The 20,195-nt window shown below is 47.5% G+C and overlaps 1 protein-coding gene across 2 annotated transcripts in view; it reads left to right on the top strand.

The window, feature by feature from the left end:
* Window positions 1-19,490, top strand: part of LOC134912656 (uncharacterized) — a 54,785-nt gene extending 35,295 nt beyond the window's left edge. For both annotated transcript variants that reach the window (XM_063919929.1, XM_063919928.1), the window contains exons 4-5: window positions 2,189-2,356; window positions 19,284-19,490. In XM_063919929.1, the coding sequence (XP_063775999.1) occupies window positions 2,189-2,356; window positions 19,284-19,444 (329 nt within the window). In that variant the 3' untranslated portion in view covers window positions 19,445-19,490. The remainder of the gene's footprint in view (window positions 1-2,188; window positions 2,357-19,283) is intronic.
* Window positions 19,491-20,195: the final 705 nt, after the last annotated feature.

Here is a 20,195-nt window from a genome sequence, read left to right as displayed (position 1 = left end):
CACATAACAATGCCCCAGTTCATATTATACCACACTATAGTGCCTCCACTTCATATTGTGCCACATAACAATGCCCCAGTTCATATTATACCACATTATAGTGCCTCCACTTCATATTGTGCCACATAACAATGCCCCAGTTCATATTATACCACACTATATATAGTGCCTCCACTTCATATTGTGCCACATAACAATGCCCCAGTTCATATTATGCCACACTTTAGTGCCTCCACTTCATATTGTGCCATATTACAGTGTTCATATTATGTAACAATAAAATTCCCTCCATTTAATTTTATACCACATTACAATGAGCAGGTTCAGGGGCTTACCTGGATTTATTGCAGGCCACAAGGCAAAAGGTTGTAAGGGCCCCTATGAATCACCCAATGGTGAAAAATGTATATAGCATAGCACATGTAATTGTGACAGGGAAGGTGGCCCCTCTCAGCTCTGGGCCCCATAGCAGCATGCATTGCCTTTCAAAATTGACCTTGTGGTTTCCCCACAAACTACAAGGTCAATTAATGCTGACCCTTGCGGTTACATCAATTAAGCGTCACACAGCCTAGTAATGAATGGAGCATTAGACTGGGGAAGCCGCTATTGGCTGTACCCTAGCAACATAGAGCCAATCAGGAAGCTGCAGCGGCCCCTGATTGGCTGGTGTCACCCTCTAGTAATAATACTATTGGTAGAGGGTCCTCATTCGCGTAGTAGAAGTGTATGTTTACACATACACTTCCACATGTTCGTTGTTTCGGGTCAATGCATTTTTTTATTTTAACCCCTGGGATGCCTACATGGATCGAAGAGGACAGATCTACACAGGATTACTTGTGAGTATATTTAAAAACAAAACAGGTACCCTAAAGGATTCCGCTTGGACAAGGGGACAAGAATAACGGCGTGGGATGTAGGTAAGTATGTGTGAGTGTGTAAATGTGTGCTAATAAACTTGTACTATCACGGTGTGTGTGTGTGTGTGTGTTTTGTCTTTTTTGGAGTATTTCTTATGTTGTGGAACTACAGGTACCAGTGTGGCCTTTAATTCCCTGCATGCTGGCACTTGTGGTTCTCCAAGTACCAGCATGCGGGGAAGGCTTGCTAGGACTTGTAGTTCCACAGCAACAGACAATATTTGTTTTAACACTTTCACGGCTATCAGCCCTCCATCCACAGCCCACTGATGGAGGGGACAGCCCGGGGCTTCATCCCTGGCCCTTGGGTGCCTGGAGTGGGGGACCCCTTTATTTAAGGGGTCCCCACTCCACCAGGTAACCCTGGCCAGGGGTGACTAGTTGAGGGGAGTGATGCTGTGGCCGCAGGGACCTGCATAAAAGTGTCCCCCGGCTGCTGCATGACCTCCCTGGCTAGTGGAGCCCGGTGTTAATTTGAAAAATATGGGGAACCTCTACTTCTTCTGTGCCCCATATTTTTGGAACCAGGACAGGTCCAGGAGCCCGGAACTGGTTGGTAATATATACGGGGGAACACCAATTAATTTTTGCCCCGTATTTTTGCAACCAGGAACGACTCAAAGAGCCCAGGGTTGATTATGCTTTTTGGGGGGACCTGTATGTCGTTTTTTTTTTAATTGTTAACACTTTCTTTTCTGTTCCATACAGAAGCATGAACGGATCTCACTGATCTGTGCATGCTTCTAAGTAATAAAAACCACCTAAAAACCACTTTTTTATTACTAAAAATCGCATGTTTCCTTTACTAAAACGGCAATAATCTCATGCTCATTTCGTTTTAATCTTAATATTCGCACCCTATTACATTTGCAATTTTTAGTAAAAAATTGCACATTACAAACGTGCGATTTGGTGCGATTTTTTAGACACCTACAAATCGCACCCTATTACATCTAGCCCCATATGTCCTGTAAAGTGAAAAATAAGCATTAAGCCCTAGACTTATCAAGCCTTTAAGCTAAATTGCATGGAGATTAAGTACCAACCAATCAGCTCCTGTCATTTTTCAAATACAGCCTGTAACATGGCAGTTAGCAGCTGATTGGCTGGCATTTTATTACTGTGCTATTTATCACTCTTCAAGACTTGATAAATCTGGGCCTAAATCTATTACTTTATGAATTTTAGGTGAAAAATGTACAATACAAGTGATAGCATTTTTATTACATACACTCTATATAAACAATTGTCTTTTTTCTTTACAGCTAGCTCAGCACAGAATGCTTCATTCCTTGTGCGCAAACTACTCATACCTATAATCAAAAGTGTGCTTACAAACATGTTTGAGATGGAAAAATACCTGGAAAAAGAATGTTCTGATCTTAATTGGACTGTTGTAAGACCACCAGGACTTCAGAACAAACCTGCAACAGGTATGCATGGTATGACATTACTTTACAAGGTACAAATAATATTAAAATTAATTGCTGGATAACTATCGAGCAATATTAGACATGTTAAATAAACTACACAATAGAGGATGGAAAAGCCTTGTTCCCAGAGACAGAGGGCAGTTTAAAATCTGTCCACCCTTCCAGTTATTAAACCAGAGCAACCATATGATGCTCATCTCTAAAAAATAAGATTTTAAACCTACCGGTAAATCTTATTCTCCTAGTCCGTAGAGGATGATGGGGACTCCGTAAGGACCATGGGGAATAGACGGCTCTGCAGGAGACATGGGCACTAAAAAGAACTTTAGATATGGGTGTGCACTGGCTCCTCCCTCTATGCCCCTCCTCTAGACCTCAGTTAGAGAAACTGTGCCCAGAGGAGACGGACAGTACGAGGAAAGGATTTTTGTTAATCTAAGGGCAAGATTCATACCAGCCCACACCATATAACCTGGAATATACGAACCAGTTAACAGTATGAAACAAAATAGCATCAGCCCGAGACTGATCAAAACTGTAACATAACCCTTATGTAAGCAAAAACTATATACAAGTCCTGCAGATGTAGTCCGCACTGGGACGGGCGCCCAGCATCCTCTACGGACTAGGAGAAAAAGATTTACCGGTAGGTTTAAAATCTTATTTTCTCTTGCGTCCTAGAGGATGCTGGAGACTCCGTAAGGACCATGGGGATTATACCAAAGCTCCAAAATGGGCGGGAGAGTGCGGATGACTCTGCAGCACCGATTGAGAAAACATGAGGTCCTCATCAGCCAGGGTATCAAACTTGTAGAACTTTGCAAAGGTGTTTGAACCCGACCAAGTAGCAGCTCGGCACAGCTGTAATGCCGAGACACCTCGGGTAGCCGCCAAAGAAGAGCCCACCTTCCTAGTGGAATGGACCTTTACCGAATTTGGTAATGGCAATCCAGCCGTAGAATGAGCCTGCTGAATCGTGTTACAGATCCAGCGAGCAATAGTCTGCTTCGAAGCAGGAGCGCCAACCTTGTTGGCTGCATACAGGACAAACAGTGCCTCTGTTTTTCTAACCCGAGCCGTTCTGGCCACATAAATTTTCAATGCCCTGACCACATCAAGGGACTCGGAATCCTCCAAGTCCCGCGTAGCCACAGGCACCACAATAGGTTGGTTCATATGAAAAGATGAAACCACCTTTGGCAAAAATTGAGGACGAGTCCGCAACTCCACTCTATCCACATGGAAAATCAGATAGGGGCTTTTGTGAGATAAAGCCGCCAACTCCGACACTCGCCTTGCCGATGCCAAGGCCAACAACATGACCACTTTCCAAGTGAGATACTTTAATTCCACCGTTTTAACTGGTTCAAACCAGTGAGACTTAAGGAACCGCAACACCACGTTAAGGTCCCAGGGTGCCACTGGAGGTACAAAATGAGGCTGGATATGCAGCACTCCCTTCACAAAAATCTGTACTGCTGGGAGAGAAGCCAATTCCTTCTGAAAGAAAATAGATAGGGACGAAATCTGAACCTTAATGGAGCCTAATTTTAGGCCCAAATTCACTCCAGTCTGTAGGAAGTGAAGGAAACGGCCCAGATGGAATTCTTCCGGAGGAGCATTCCTGGACTCACACCAAGATACATACTTTCGCCATATATGGTGATAATGTTTTGCTGTCACGTCCTTCCTAGGCTTTATCAGAGTAGGAATGACCTCATCCGGAATGCCCTTTTCCGCTAGGATCCGGCGTTCAACCGCCATGCCGTCAAACGAAGCCGCGGTAAGTCTTGGAACAGACAGGGCCCCTGTTGTAACAGGTCCTCTCTGAGAGGAAGAGGCCACGGATCTTCTGTGAGCCTCTCCTGCAGATCCGGATACCAGGCCCTTCGAGGCGAATCTGGAACAATGAGAATTGTCTGTACTCTTCTTCGTCTTATAATTCTCAATATCTTGGAGATGAGAGGAAGAGGAGGAAACACATAGACCGACTGGAACACCCACGGTGTCACCAGGACGTCCACTGCTACCGCCTGAGGATCCCTTGACCTGGCGCAATACCTCGGTAGTTTCTTGTTGAGGCGTGACGCCATCATGTCTATCTGAGGCAGTCCCCACTGACTTGCAATCTCTGTGAAGACTTCCTGATGAAGTCCCCACTCTCCTGGATGTAGATCGTGTCTGCTGAGGAAGTCCGCTTCCCAGTTGTCCACTCCCAGAATGAAGACTGCTGTCAGAGCGCTTACATGACATTCCGCCCAGCAAAGAATCCTGGTGGCTTCTGCCATTGCCACTCTGCTCCTTGTTCCGCCTTGACGGTTTACATGAGCCACTGCGGTGATGTCTGACTGAATCAGAACCGGTAGGTCGTGAAGCAAATTCTCCGCTTGACGAAGGCCGTTGTATATGGCCCTTAATTCCAGTACGTTGATGTGTAGACAAGCCTCCTGGCTTGACCAGAGACCTTGGAAGTTTCTTCCCTGCGTGACTGCTCCCCAACCTCGGAGGCTTGCGTCCGTGGTTACCAGAACCCAGTCCTGAATGCCGAACCTGCGACCCTCTAGAAGGTGAGAACTCTGCAGCCACCACAGGAGAGATACCCTGGCCCTGGGGGACAGGCTGATCATCTGATGAATCTGTAGAAGTGACCCGGACCACTTGTCCAGAAGGTCCCACTGAAAAGTCCTCGCATGGAACCTGCCGAAAGGAATGGCCTCGTAAGACGCCACCATCTTTCCCAGAACTCGAGTGCAGTGATGTACCGACACCCTTTTTGGCTTCAAGAGGTCCCTGACCAAATTCATGAGTTCTTGGGCCTTTTCCATCGGGAGATAAACCCTTTTCTGGTGTGTTTCCAGAATCATGCCTAGGAAAGGCAAACGTTCGTCGGAACCAATTGTGACTTCGGGATATTGAGAATCCAGCCGTGCTGCTGCAACACCCTCAGCGAAAGTGATACGCTGTTCAGCAACTGCTCTCTTGATCTCGCTTTTATTAGGAGATCGTCCAAGTAAGGGATAATTGTGACACCCTGCATGCGCAGCAGCACCATCATTTCCGCCATTACCTTGGTGAAAATCCTTGGCCGTGGAAAGCCCAAACGGCAACGTCTGAAATTGGTAATGACAATCCTGTACAGCAAATCTCAGGAACGCCTGATGAGGCGGATATATGGGGAAATGAAGGTATGCATCCTTTATGTCCAGGGACACCATATAATCCCCCCCTTGCAGGCTGGCGATGACCGCTCTGAGCGATTCCATCTTGAACCTTTAAGTATAGGTTTAAGGATTTTAAATTTAAAATGGGTCTGACCGAACCGTCCGGTTTCGGGACCACAAACAGGGTTGAGTAATACCCCATCCCCTGCTGAAGCAGGGGAACTTTGACCACCACTTGTTGAAGACACAATTTTTGAATTGCATTTAAAACTATCTCCCTCTCCGGGGAAGAAGTCGGTAGGGCCGATTTGAAAAACCGGCGAGGAGGCACCTCTTCGAATTCCAGCTTGTAACCCTGGGAAACAATTTCTATTGCCCAGGGATCCACCTGTGAGTGAACCCAGACGTGGCTGAAAAGTCGAAGACGTGCCCCCACTGGGGCGGACTCCCTCAGCGGAGCCCCAGCGTCATGCGGTGGATTTTGTAGAGGCCGGGGAGGACTTCTGCTCCTGGGAACTAGCTGTAGTTGGCAACTTTTTCCCCCTGCCCTTACCTCTGGCAAGAAAGGAAGATCCCCGTACTCTCTTGGGTTTATGCAACCGAAAGGACTGCATCTGATAATGTGGCGTTTTCTTAGGCTGTGAGGAAACATAAGGCAAAAAAGTTGATTTACCTGCAGTAGCTGTGGAAACTAGGTCTGTGAGACCTTCCCCAAACAATTCCTCACCCTTGTAAGGCAAAACCTCCATATGCCTTTTCGAGTCGGCATCACCCGTCCATTGTCGGGTCCATAGGGCTCGTCTAGCAGAAATCGCCATAGCGTTGGCTCTTGAACCCAGTAGGCCAACGTCTCTCTGAGCATCTCTCATATATAGGACAGCATCCTTAATATGACCCAGGGTCAATAAAATGGTTTCCTTATCCAGCGTATCTATATCAGCAGATAAGGTATCTGTCCACGCTGCTACAGCGCTACAAAACCAAGCCGACGCTATCGCCGGTCTGAGTAACGTACCAGTATGTGTGTAAATTGACTTCAAGGTAGTCTCCTGCCTGCGATCAGCAGGATCCTTGAGGGTTGCGGTATCTTGAGATGGTAGCGCTACCTTTTTGGATAAGCGTGTCAACGCTTTGTCCACCCTTGGGGAGGATTCCCACCGTATCCTGTCTTTAGCCGGGAAAGGATACGCCATAAGAATCCTTTTGGGAATCTGCAGTTTTTTGTCTGGAGTTTCCCAAGCCTTTTCAAATAACTCGTTTAGCTCATGAGATGGGGGAAAGGTTACCTCAGGTTTCTTTTCCTTATACATGCGCACCCTCGTGTCAGGGACAGAGGGGTCATCTGTGATATGCAACACCTCTTTTATTGCAATAATCATATAATGAATACTTTTAGCCAATTTTGGCAGCAACTTCGCATCATCATAGTCGACACTGGAGTCAGAATCCGTGTCGGTATCTGTGTCTACTACTTGGGATAGTGGGCGCTTTTGAGACCCAGAAGGTTCCTGCGACTTAGTAAAAGGCAGGGCTAGACTCCCTGTACATTCCCTGGACTCTGCTTTGTCCAATCTTTTGTGCAATAAATTCACATTTGCATTTAAAACATTCCACATATCCAACCAGTCAGGTGTCGGCGTTGCCGACGGAGAGACCACACTCATTTGCTCTACCTCCTCCCTAGACGAGCCTTCCGCTTCAGACATGCCGACACTCGCGTACCGACACCCCACACACTCAGGGAAATCTGTAATCTGGAGACAGTTCCCCCACAAGGCCCTTAGGAGAGACAGAGTATGCCAGCACACACCCAGCGCCAATTACTTTGAAAAAAAAAAAATCCGAGATAGATAGCGCTTTTTATATATATATTGATTTATGCCAAATTATGTGCCCCCGCCCTTCTTTAAAACCCTCTGTTACCGTTCAGCAGGGGAGAGTCCGGGGAGCCAGCTTCTTACCGTGTGCTGTGGAGAAAATGGCGCTGGTTAGTGCTGAGGGGTCAAGCTCCGCCCCCTCAGCGGCGGGCTTCGGTCCCGCTCGAATCTATTCAAAAACTGGCGGGGGATACTCATATACAGCCCACAGAGCCAATATATCTATTTTTACCAGTCCGAGAGGTGTAAATTGCTGACCAGGGCGCCCCCCTTGCGCCCTGCACCCATCAGTGCCTGCCGTGTGTGTTCTGTGTGGGAGCAATGGCACGCAGCGTTACCGCTGCGCGTTACCTCAGTGAAGATCTGAAGTCTTCTTATACTCACCCGGCTTCTATCTTCCGGCTCTGTGAGGACGGCGGCGCGGCTCCGGGACGAACAGCGAGGAGAGACCTGCATTTCGACTCCCTCTGGAGCTAATGGTGTCCAGTAGCCTAAGAAGCAGAGCCTAGCATTTAAGTAGGTCTGCTTCTCTCTCCTCAGTCCCTCGATGCAGGGAGCCTGTTGCCAGCAGGCTCCCTGAAAATAAAAAAACCTAACAAAATACTTTCTTTTAGGAAACTCAGGAGAGCTCCCTGTAATGCACCCAGTCTCCTCTGGGCACAGTATCAAACTGAGGTCTGGAGGAGGGGCATAGAGGGAGGAGCCAGTGCACACCCATATCTAAAGTTCTTTTTAGTGCCCATGTCTCCTGTGGAGCCCGTCTATTCCCCATGGTCCTTACGGAGTCCCCAGCATCCTCTAGGACGTAAGAGAAATAGGATTTTAATTACCTACCGGTAAATTCTTTTCTCGTATTCCTTAGAGGATGCTGGGATCCACTTTAGTAGCATGGGGTATAGACGGGTCCACTAGGAGCCATTGGCACTTTAAGAGTTTGAGACTGTGGGCTGGCTCCTCCCTCTATGCCCCTCCTACCAGACTCAGACTAGAAACTGTGCCCGAGGAGACGGACATCTTTGAGAGAAGGATTTTATACAGATAGTGGCGAGATTCACACCAGCTCACACACAAGGCAACCCAAGCTAACTAGCTTGAAACATCAGCAACGGCTGAACAATATTACTTACCAAGAAACAAAACAGTACTTAACCAAGAACTAAGCAGTACTGAACTAAGTAACCACTGCAGGATCACAAAGCGCTGGGCAGGCGCCCTGCATCCTCTACGGACTACGAGAAAAGGATTTACCGGTAGGTAGTTAAAATCCTTTTTTTTCTTACGTCCTAGAGAATGCTGGCATCCACATTAGTACCATGGGGATGTATCAAAGCTCCCAGAACGGGAGGGAGAGCGGAGGTCTTTAGAGGCCAAAGTATCAAACTTGTAGAACTGTGCAAACGTGTTTGACCCAGACCAAGTAGCCGCTCGGCAAAGCTGTAAAGCCGAGACCCCCCCGGCAGCCGCCCAGGACGAACCCACCTTACGAGTAAAGTGGGCCTTAACAGATGTAGGACACGGCAATCCTGCCATAGAATATGCATGCTGGATAGTGAACCTGATCCAGTGAGAGATTGTCTGCTTAGGAGCAGGACACCCAAGTTTCTTGGGATCATACAGGACAAACAGAGAGTCCGATTTTCTGTGACAAGCAGTCCTCTTCACATAGATTTTCAGAGCCCTTACAACATCCAAGGACTTTGATGAAACTGAGGAGTCAGTAACAACTGGCACCACAATAGGTTGGTTGATATGAAATGCCGACACAACCTTCGGAAGGAACTGCGGACGTGTCCGTAGCTCAGCTCTATCTTCATGGAAAATCAAGTAGGGGCTTTTACATGACAAAGCCCCCAGCTCCGACACACGTCTAGCAGAAGCCAAGGCCAACAAAGTGATAGCCTTCTACGTGAGAAACTTGACCTCAACCTCCTGTAGAGGCTCAAACCAGTCCGACTGGAGGAACTGCAACACCACGTTAAGTTCCCAGGGTGCCAGAGGCAGCACAAAGGGAGGCTGGATGTGCAGAACTCCCTTCAAATAGGTCTGAACCTCAGGGAGGGCAGCCAACTGTTTCTGGAAGAAAATGGATATGGCCGAAATCTGGACCTTTATGGAACCTGAATCCCGAACCTGCAGCCTTCCAGAAGGTGAGGTAATTGCAGCCACCAGAGGAGTGAGAGCCTGGCCTTTGGTGACAGACGTATTCTCTGGTGCATGTGTAGATGAGATCCCGACCATTTGTCCAGGAGATCCAGTTGGAAGGACCGAGCATGATACCTCCCGTACTGCAGAGCCTCGTAAGAGGCCACCATCTTCCCCAGAAGGCAAATGCACTGATGAACCGACACCCGGGCTGGCTTCAGGACATCCCGGACAATTGTTTGTATCATCAACGCTTTTTCCTCTGGAAGAAACACCCTCTGCACTTCTGTGTCGAGTATCATTCCCAGAAAGGACAACCTCCTGGTTGGTTCCAAATGTGATTTTGGAAGATTCAGGATCCAACCATGTTCCTTGAGAAGTTGGTGGGTCGTGAGAGCTATGGACTGTAACAGCTCCTCCTTGGACGATGCCTTTATCAGCAGATCGTCCAGATATGGAATTATGTTCACCCCCTGTCTGCGAAGGAGAACCATAATTTCCGCCATCACCTTGGTGAACACCCTCGGTGCTGTGGAGAGGTCGAATGGCAGGGCCTGGAATTGAAAATCACAATCCAACAGTGCGAATCGGAGATACTGTAAGCCTGATGCGGCTGCCAAATCAGAATGTGGAGGTATACATCCTTGATATTCAGGGATACCAGGAATTCCCCCTCCTCCAGACCTGACATCACCACCCTTAGAGACTCCATTTTGAACTTGAACTCCCTCAGAAAGAGGTTTAGTGATTTTAAGTTCAGAATGGACTGACCGAACCATCTGGTTTCAGCACCACGAAAAGGTTTGAATAGTAACCTTTGTGTTGCATCTGGGGAGGAACTGGTACAATAACCTGTGCCTCGTCCAACTTCTGGATGGCTCCCAGTAGAGTAGCTCTGTCTGTCGGCAAAGCTGGCAAGCCTGATTTGAAGAACCGGTGAGGAGGGAGATCCTTAAATTCCAGCCGGTATCCCTGGGACACAATATCTTGTACCCAGGGATCCAGGCCGGACGACACCCAGAAATGTCTGAGTCTCGCCCCCACCGGCCCTACTTCCAGGACGCGCGGTCCACCATCATGCTGAGGACTTTGGCGTACCTGAAGCAGGCTTCTGTTCCTGGGAACCTGCAGCAGCAAGTTTCTTGGATTTTCGTCGACCTCCTCTAAAGGTGTTGGACGGTTTGGCCTTTATTGTTTTAGCAACTCGAAAGGACTGTGATGCAGCTGAAGAAAACGGTTTCTTCGTGGCAGGTGTAGCCGTGGAGATCCATGCATATAACGCTTCCCCAAAGAGAGCCTGACCTGTGAAGGGTAGGGTCTCCACACCTCTCCTGGATTCCGTGTCGGCAGACCACTGGCGCAGCCACAATCCTCGACGAGCTGAGACCGACATGGAAGATATTCCTGCAGCCATTGAACCCAGGTCCTTCATGGATTCCACTATAAAGCATGCAGAATCCTGAATGTTATGTAAAAACAATTCAACGTCACTTTTATCCATTGTATCCAAATCCTCAAGTAATGTGCCTGACCACTTTACAATAGCTTTGGAAATCCATGCATAGGCAATAGTAGGACGTAGTATCGCCCCTGAAGCCGTGTATATGGACTTGAGCGTACATAGCATAAATTTTGCGATCAGCCAGCTCTTTAAGGCGGTAGATCCTGGGACAGGTAAAACCACCTTTTTCGAGAGTCTGAATACAGACGCGTCCACTATGGGTGGGTTTTCACATTTTTCCCCTATCCTCCTCAGGGAAGGGGAAAGCAACCAGAACCCTTCTAGGGATCTGGAATTTTTTCTCCGGGTTTTCACGCGCTTTTTCAAATATAGCATTTAATTCTTTGGACGCAGGGAAGGTTAGCGAGGCTTTCTTATTGTCAGTGAAGTAAGCCTCCTCAACCTGCTCAGGTGTTATATCAGCAATATTCAACACATCCCTGATAGCCTCTATCATCAACTGCACCCCTTTTGCAAGAGATGCGGGCCCCCCGCAGCACATCCCCATCACCGTCTGCCATGTCAGAATCGGTATCCGTGTCATCTTGCATAATCTGGGCAAGAGCACGTTTGTGGGAACCAACAGAGGGGGGCCCTGAGGAAACAGAACTGGACCAAACTGCCACAGAGTTCTGTAAAGCCTGAGTTGCAGATTCATTCTGTGCAACCCTAGTAGAGATCTGAGTTATCATAGATTTGATAGAGGATAACCATTCAGGCTCCCTTTCTGGTATCTGCGCTAAAACAGTGCAATCCTGATTACATGGAATGAGAGGACATATCCTCTGCAGCACATGACACATAGTCCCTGGACATAGCTAAATGGAGACCACAGACACTCCACACACACACACAGGGGAAACTAGACAGAGTTTCACCCCCAAGAATGGCAAGAGAGACACAGAGATTGGAGCCAACCCACACACAGCGCTTTCAATGGTATAGGGAGAGCCCAAACGGCGCTGACTGTGCACCTTAATAGGTTACACAGTCTTTACACAGCCTCCCCCGCCCCCCTTCTACAACCCCCTGGTACCGTAAGAGATAGCTGGAGTTGCTGTGGAGGGACTGCTCTTCACTGACGTTTATCTAGGCAAGAAAGTGGCGCTGAACGCTGCTGGGTCCGCTCTGAGGGGAAGCTCCACTCCCTTAATGGCGCTGTCTTCCCGCTTTTCTGGAGATTATACTGGCCTGAGGAATTGTGCTGGCAGCGATCCCGGGACCCTGACAGGCTTGAGAGGTCAGTGTAGGGTGTAGGCACTGGCTCAGGGCGCCCCTCACAGCGCCGCACTATGTACTGCTGAGCCCCGGAGTGCAGTTAGTACTGCGCTCCATACCCTGTTGCCGCCATCTTCACACAGGCTCCCCGCTTGCTAGTGACTCACTCGCCACTGATTTTCTGGCTCTGTAAGGGGGTGGCAGCATGCTGCCGGGGTGAGTGATCCCCTGTGGCGGGGAACGTTCTATCCTCTCAGAAGCTCAGTGTTCTGTTAGCGGAGATAGTGGCTCAGACCCCGCATGGCGGACACTAATCCCCCCCTTAGTCCCACGATGCAGGGAGGCTGTTGCCAGCAGCCTCCCTGTAAAATAATAAACAGTAAAATAAACTTCTGTAGAGCTCCCCTAGCTATGACCGGCTCCTCCGGGCACATTTTCTAAACTGAGTCTGGTAGGAGGGGCATAGAGGGAGGAGTCAGGCCACACTCTCAAAACTCTTAAAGTGCCAATGACTCCTAGTGGACCCGTCTATACCCGATGGTAGTAATGTGGACACTAGCATCTTCTAGGACGTAAGAGAAATGCAGAATAGACCTACTCTAACTACATGCATGATACCTGTTTACGTTGTCAGTGATAGCACCCCCTAGGGATAAATTCAAATGGGGGGGGGGGGGGGGGCAGCATGAGGTCACACTTTTGGTGCACCTGTGCCTTTAAATCTTGAACAGAGCATCACGTGCATCCTTATGGAAGCCACAGCCACTTGTAGCAGAGCCAGAGGTGAGTAGACACCAGGCAGCCCCACAGCAGCTGCCATGATAAAAGCCAGAACCTCTGGTACTATGGCGGTGGAGGGTTATTGCCATACTTACCTACATTGTATTTCTCCTCTCCGGGAGAAGCCCGGAGAGGAGACGCTGCAGGTGCCTTCGGGGGGCGGGGCCGGACTGTGACATCACTAAGCCCCAGCAAATCGCGGCATTTCCCGATGCGGGGGCTAAAATGACGCGATTTGCGTCATTTTAACCCCTTCTCCACCCGACGGACCCGGGGGAGGTTATCTATCCATCCTGCTCACATCACTAGGGTGCGAGCAGGATGCGGGAGACCTGCCCACTCTTCCGGGGGTGCGGGGGGCTACCCCAAAAAACGGGAGCCTCCCGCAGCTTCCGGGAGAGTAGGTAAGTATGGTTATTGCTGACCAGCACCAGGTATGCTGTAAGGAGGGGAGTCAGCGGGCTGCAATCAAGGGAGAACTACTGTCACCGGACCCAACAATCTGGAGGTCCAGTGAGCTGTGACATTCCCACCTCTCTGGGATTGGGCACAAACAACCCACAAAAGGCTTCTTTACTTTATTAGTTACTGGAAGAAAACAAGACTGCTTCAGAAGAGGTTTATTTTCACTTCTTTCACTGTGGTACTTTGAACAATCCCATGCAGAGGAGCCATTGACTGCAAGGTCTTTTGGAAGCAGCAAGGTCCCCAAGACAGAATTTTGGATTTACTCCAGATAAGGCTGGAAGCATAAAAGCGCCACCAGGGAAGGCCCAAAATAACCATCTTTAAAACCAACAATAAAGCTGAATACACACTGTACAACAGGGACGCTGAACCGCCAGTTCTCAGCTGCTTGGTCTGATTATTGCCCAGTGTGTACACAGCAGGGGCGGATTGGCCCACCGGGGTACCGGTGAAGTACCCGGTTGGCCGGTTCCATGTGTTTATCTGCGGGCTGGCTGACACTGACAGTGGCTGCCAGCTCTTGCTGCCGCGCATCCGGGATGTGTTCCAGCTGCTGGAACACAACCCGGACGCTATCATCTGCATTACCTAGCGACTTCCTGGTGCCGTTTGCCGGGAGTAGTGGGCGGCTTAGCATGAAGGGCACTGTAGGCGGCTGCTGGGCTCTAGCAGCAGCAGTGCTAGGTCTCAGTGGGAACAAGTGGCATGTACGTCCTTGCCGCCGGATCACTTCTGTTTCCACTGCCTTTTGCTGTGCAGGAGCTGTGGCTGGAAAATGCTGCCAGGGTGGTCAGAGGTGGACTGCTCGCTCATAAGTGTCAGGTACTGTTATTCACTGTCCATGTCATCTACTTCCTCACTGAGAACTGATGCAGAGCGTCCGTTCCACACAGAGCAGCCCCGAGGTGTGTCCAGCCTTCTCCCTAATCATCTCCCGTCCTGCAGCTCCTTGCTGTTAACTGTTTACTGCCCTTCCTATGGCCAGGGTTAGGAGCATTGGAACTGATACAGTACTATATAGCAGGTGCACTGACACAATCCATAGGGATGAGGACTCCCAACACACGTGTAACAGCAGAACCCTGCATGCACACACAGAAATACCTGTACTAGGCATACATAAGGCTGCTGTAGCTAGCCAGTAGCCTGGCACTGTAGGGGTTATTTACTTCTCCCAACATTGCCTGCAGACAGTGTGCTGGGAGATAAGGATCATCTGGGGAACAATCTGATTGGATAGCAAGGGGTGGGTGTAAGGTGAACACTGTCTGCAAGCTCTGCAAGTGCATAGTTGAAAGGTCCCATCCTGGGACGTAAGAGGGCAGGGGCAGGGACCAACTAATCACTATTGCACACATGCCTTCATGGATAGTTAATAGCAATTACATTGGAAGCATTCATTATTTTTGGTGGATTATTAGCTGCTGTTTGCTGTACCTGATCACATATAGTACGAGACCCAAAGCCTGTCCTGACTACTGACAATGAGAAAAATTATTTTTTTATTGATGACCAATACAGTCACTCATAACATTGGTCCGATAAGAAATTGAATTCAGCTGTACGATAGTGCTGGTACATTCATGTGACAATTATTTGTAATCGTTGTTATATATTTGTAGATACAGTTTGCATTGGATATTTTGGTTTGCTGACCTGGTTCGATTCATAATAACTTATATGTTATTAATTTTTTTGAAAAGTATATTAAAATCACATTTTCTCTGTCTCTAAATATATAGATATCTACACCTATTTATGTATGCAAACTGTATATACAGCAGTGTATTGGGCCACTGGGCCCTAAGACCCCCCCCCCACTAGCCTTCCAGACATACAGCCCAGGTACATATACTATCCGTTCTACCCCCAAGGCCTCAGGAACATCTACTACACCCCTGCCCACACCACACCCCACCAGCCTTCTAGACTATCAGTAATCCCCCAGCCAATCACTCACTCTTGGAGCAAGTACTGCAGACAAGCCTGGTCCAATGTGTTTTATTTGTTCCTGTCGGGTGCCAATGTGTTCTTCTTTCTTTCTTGTGCAATGTTTTTTGCGTCTAGGTTGTACTGCGAATGCTCTTGATGGTGTTTACACAGAGCCACAGTACAGTTACAGACGCACATAAAAGGGTACAATGAATGTGTTGGGCATTCCTAGGTGATTACAGGAGGTTGGCTTATCAGACGCAGATGTGATGTAGAATGGGCATGTAGCTGAAAGTGGTTAATTATAAAGATGGTGTATTGCTCACATTAGAGGATGATCTGCACCCAGCATACGGCCAGTGAAAGTTTCAGTGGGGTGAAAGTGGGCACCTCAGTCCATGCACATTCAGATGCACGGATGTACACCATGGAAGGGCAGTGGAGCAGCATTAACATAAGGTCACAAACAGCAAAAGATGCAAGGATTCCACAACCGAGTCCAACTCAGAATCAAGTCCTATCAAGGGGGTACTGCCCCCTTAGCCAACCACACCCCCTCAGACCCCGCCCCCACTAGGGCTGCTTCCAGATATTTCCCGGGCTGGTTTTCCATCCCAATCCGCCCCTGGTACACAGTACCCAGGGCCAATTCTTCGTTCATATATAATGACCATTTATACACTGGAAATTGGTTGTTTTCTAGATTTAATGTCAGAAGAATAAAAATATAAATACATTGTGGATTATTTCTGAAACATCTGTCCAGTGTGTATCTAGCTTAGGTTCACATTTTTCTTAACGGGACGCTCCCAATAAGAATGAGTATTAGGTTATTTTGTGAAAAATTTGAAAGTATTGTTTCTATATTAAGCCTGCTTATAAAGAGGATTATACACAATCATATTGTTACTTTCAAGCAGGGGTTTGAATGGCATTTTGGAGTCTTCAATGTAATTTGTGCTTTTATCTATTAAATAAATTAGCTTGCAAATAATAATTGGTCCTAAAAATTAACTATTAATCTTTCTGGATTAAACTCTTCTACTTGTGATGCCTGGGAAGTTGCAGTTTCTTGCAGTACTCCCTGGTAGTATAGTACCAACACACTTTGCCAAGCAAAGACCACCTTGCATGTGATCTTCCTTTCTTAAGAAGCTAACTGCACCCTAATAAACAGACTATTATACTACTTGTCAGTGCCAGATTAATGCCCACATGGGCCTGGAGCTGCAATTTATGAAGGGCCTATTGTGTGCCTTTGCAGCAGAGATGGATTAAGAGGGGAGGGGGGGGGGGGCAGGGGATGTGTTATCCCGGGCCAATCTCTCTCAACGGCCCCCTGCGCCTTCAGTCAACCACAGTAGTGTCCATTAGTCACACCACACCACACAGTACAGTTCATTATTCACATTACACAGCACAGTAGCGTCAGTCACATTGCACCACACAGATGCGTCCGTTATTCACATTACACCACACAGAGGTGTCCGTTACTTACAGTACATTACACCACACAGAGCCGTCCGTTATTCACATTATACCACACACAGTCGTCCGTTAGTCACAGTACACCACACAGAGGCATCCATTACTTACAGTACACCACACAGAGGCGTCTGTTAGTCACATTACTCTACACAGAGGTGTGTTACTCACATTACATCACGCAGAGGCGTGTGTTACTCACATTACATCACACAGAGGCGTCCGTTACTCACAGTACACAGAACAGAGGCGTCCGTTACTTACATTACACCACAGAGGCATCCGTTACTCACATTACACCACACAGAGGCATCCGTTAGTCACATTACACTACACAGAGGTGTGCGTTACTCACATTACATCACACAATCGTGTTACTCACATTACATCACACAGAGGCGTGTGTTACTCACATTACATCACACAGAGGCGTCCGTTACTCACATTACACAGAACAGAGGCGCCCGTTACTTACATTACACCACACAGAGGCATCCGTTACTCACATTACACCACACAGAGGCATCCGTTAGTCACATTAAACTACACAGAGGTGTGCGTTACTCACATTACATCACACAGAGGCGTGTGTTACTCACATTACATCACACAGAGGCGTCCGTTACTCACATTACACCACACAGAGGCGTCCGTTACTCACATTACACCACACAGAGGCGTCCGTTACTCACATTACACCACACAGCAGCATCCGTTACTTACAGTACATTATACCACAGAGGCATCCGCTGCTTACACTACACCACATAAAGGCATCCGTTACTCACATTACACCACACAAAAGCGTCCATTACTTATGTTACCCCACGGAGGTGTCCGTTAGTCATGTTACACCCCACAGAGGCGTCCGTTACTTACAGAACATTGCACCACACAGAGGCATCCGTTACTTACAGAACATTGCACCACACAGAGGTATCCGTTACTTACAGAACATTGCACCACACAGAGGCATCCGTTAATCACGTTACAACATACAGGAGTCCATTACTCACGTTACACCACACAGAGGTGTCCGTTACTCACATTACACCACACAGAGGCGTCCGTTACTTACACTACACCACACAGAGGCATACGTTATCACATTACACCACACAGAGGCATCCGTTACTCACATTACACCACACAGAGGTGTCCGTTAGTCACATTACACCACACAGAGGCGAACGTTACTCACATTACACAGCACAGTAGCGTCCATTAGTCACATTACATCACAGTTGAGCCATTATACACATTGTGTCACACAGTCACTTATTCACACTACTCCACACAGTATAGCCCGTCTTCATTTAAATAAGATGGTGGTGAGACACACAAATGGTAGGGAGAGAGTATGGCCAGTGGTTTTTTTTTTAAATGTGAAGGCATTAGGGAAGATATGCAACCAACAGCTAAAACATACTGTATAGGCACTATGGACATTTGTTTACTAATTTATATATATATATATATATATACACACACACATTTTTTTTACACACACACACACACACACACACACACACACACACACACACACACACACACTACATATAAATATATAGAACTTTTAACACTGTGATTTTTGATGAGGACACAGATCCGCAGCGTGAGACTGGGCATAGGAGTACAGTACATGCCTCTTACCCCTCTTCAAGTTCACAATACAGCCAGAGTAGTACTTTTTTTGTACAGTACCTCAGCACTGCAGTGGGAGGACAAGGGGCCGGATCTTATGATGGTCCAATGACTCAGCTTCAGATGAGGTACTTTCGGAAATCAAGGGAACAGCAGCAAACGGACCCGGGGTGCAGCTTATCGCAATCAGGGGCGGAGCTTACCGTGGCATGGGGGCGGAGCTTGTTTCCCTACTAGATACGAACTTCAGCTGACAGCGCGGGGTGGGAGGCGACTGTGTGTTCATCTGTTGGTCGGTTGAGACGGAGGGCATAATAAGCTGAGGCTTGCCTGGCAGTGACTGGACTCGAATCGAACGGGAGAATACTATTGGTGATGACAGAAAAAAAAGTTGTTTTTTTTCTGTCAGCACTATTTGAGCTACAGGGGATCCTGTGGGCCTGTTTTCAATGGGGGGCCTGGAGCTGCAGCTCCATCCGCCCCATTGTTACTACGGCCCTGCTACTTGTTGTCAAAATATAGGGGTGGGAAGTTATGCCGCATGAATTCGACGGGCAATGGCTTACAAGGCATGGTTTTGCATTGTAAGTGATTGCCCCTTTAAAAAAAGTATGAGTTTGGTCTGGCATCACACATGGCTGCCAAACTCAGGCACCATAACATCCCACCCTAGTACATAGTTAGAACCAGCTAATAATGTTTTGTACTCTCTTCTGCAGAGAAAGAAATATTGACTCATGAAGGATATTTTGTTCCAAATGAAAAGGGGTACCCAATTACCAACACCGTATCACGTGGAGATGTATCACGCTTTATGCTCTCTACCCTTAATGATGACAAATGGAATAGAAATATAGTTGCAATGTGTTGTAAATCATGAGAATTTGCAAGAACAGTACAATAAAATGTGCTATATTTACTAAGTGGCCGCTTTTCAAAGTTGCATTTATTATGTCCTGCATGGAAAACCCATCATTTATTATAAACTATATACCCCAATCATACCCCTTTCAGACATAAGACCTGGGAAATACAGGGTTATGACCCAGGTCTATCTACCTGTGAATTTCTTGGGTCTCCCCATTCACACTACACCAAAAACCTGGGAAATTCCCTGGTCAGATGAGTTCACACTGAACCAAGTTGGTCTGCCCTGGAATTTGGTGTGTATTTAAAGGGGGCGCTTTCATGTAATTTATTCATCCTTTGATGTTTGATAATGGCAAATTTGTGGTTTTATTTCCTACTTAAATACATTTTGCTTTAAAGCTATGCTACTTGCTAGGTCATTGTTTTTTTTTTACTACTAAGATGCTCCCACTCACATTCCCCCTTCCATACCCAGTTATCAGCAAGTATTACCATACCTCCATTTCTGATCTGCCCTTCTCATATGTGAACTTCCTGTAAGTATACAGCATTTCCAGAGTCTGCTGTGTAATGTGTGTCTAAACTAAGCTTGGTTATGTTATAGCCATTAGCGGCTAGCCGACAGCCAATCAGACACTTTTCTTCCAACCTGGATCTATTCTAAAAATCCAGGTTGTATACATTCACACTAAAGGTGACCTGGGCAGGGCCGGATTAAGCATGGTGGGGGCCCCCGGCTAAGCAAGTTGTGGGGGCCCCCA

Source organism: Pseudophryne corroboree, chromosome 1 (genome assembly GCF_028390025.1).
Source record: "Pseudophryne corroboree isolate aPseCor3 chromosome 1, aPseCor3.hap2, whole genome shotgun sequence".
NCBI lineage: Eukaryota > Metazoa > Chordata > Amphibia > Anura > Myobatrachidae > Pseudophryne > Pseudophryne corroboree.
Note: the sequence above shows the minus strand (reverse complement) of the source record. Positions and strands in the feature narration are given on the sequence as shown.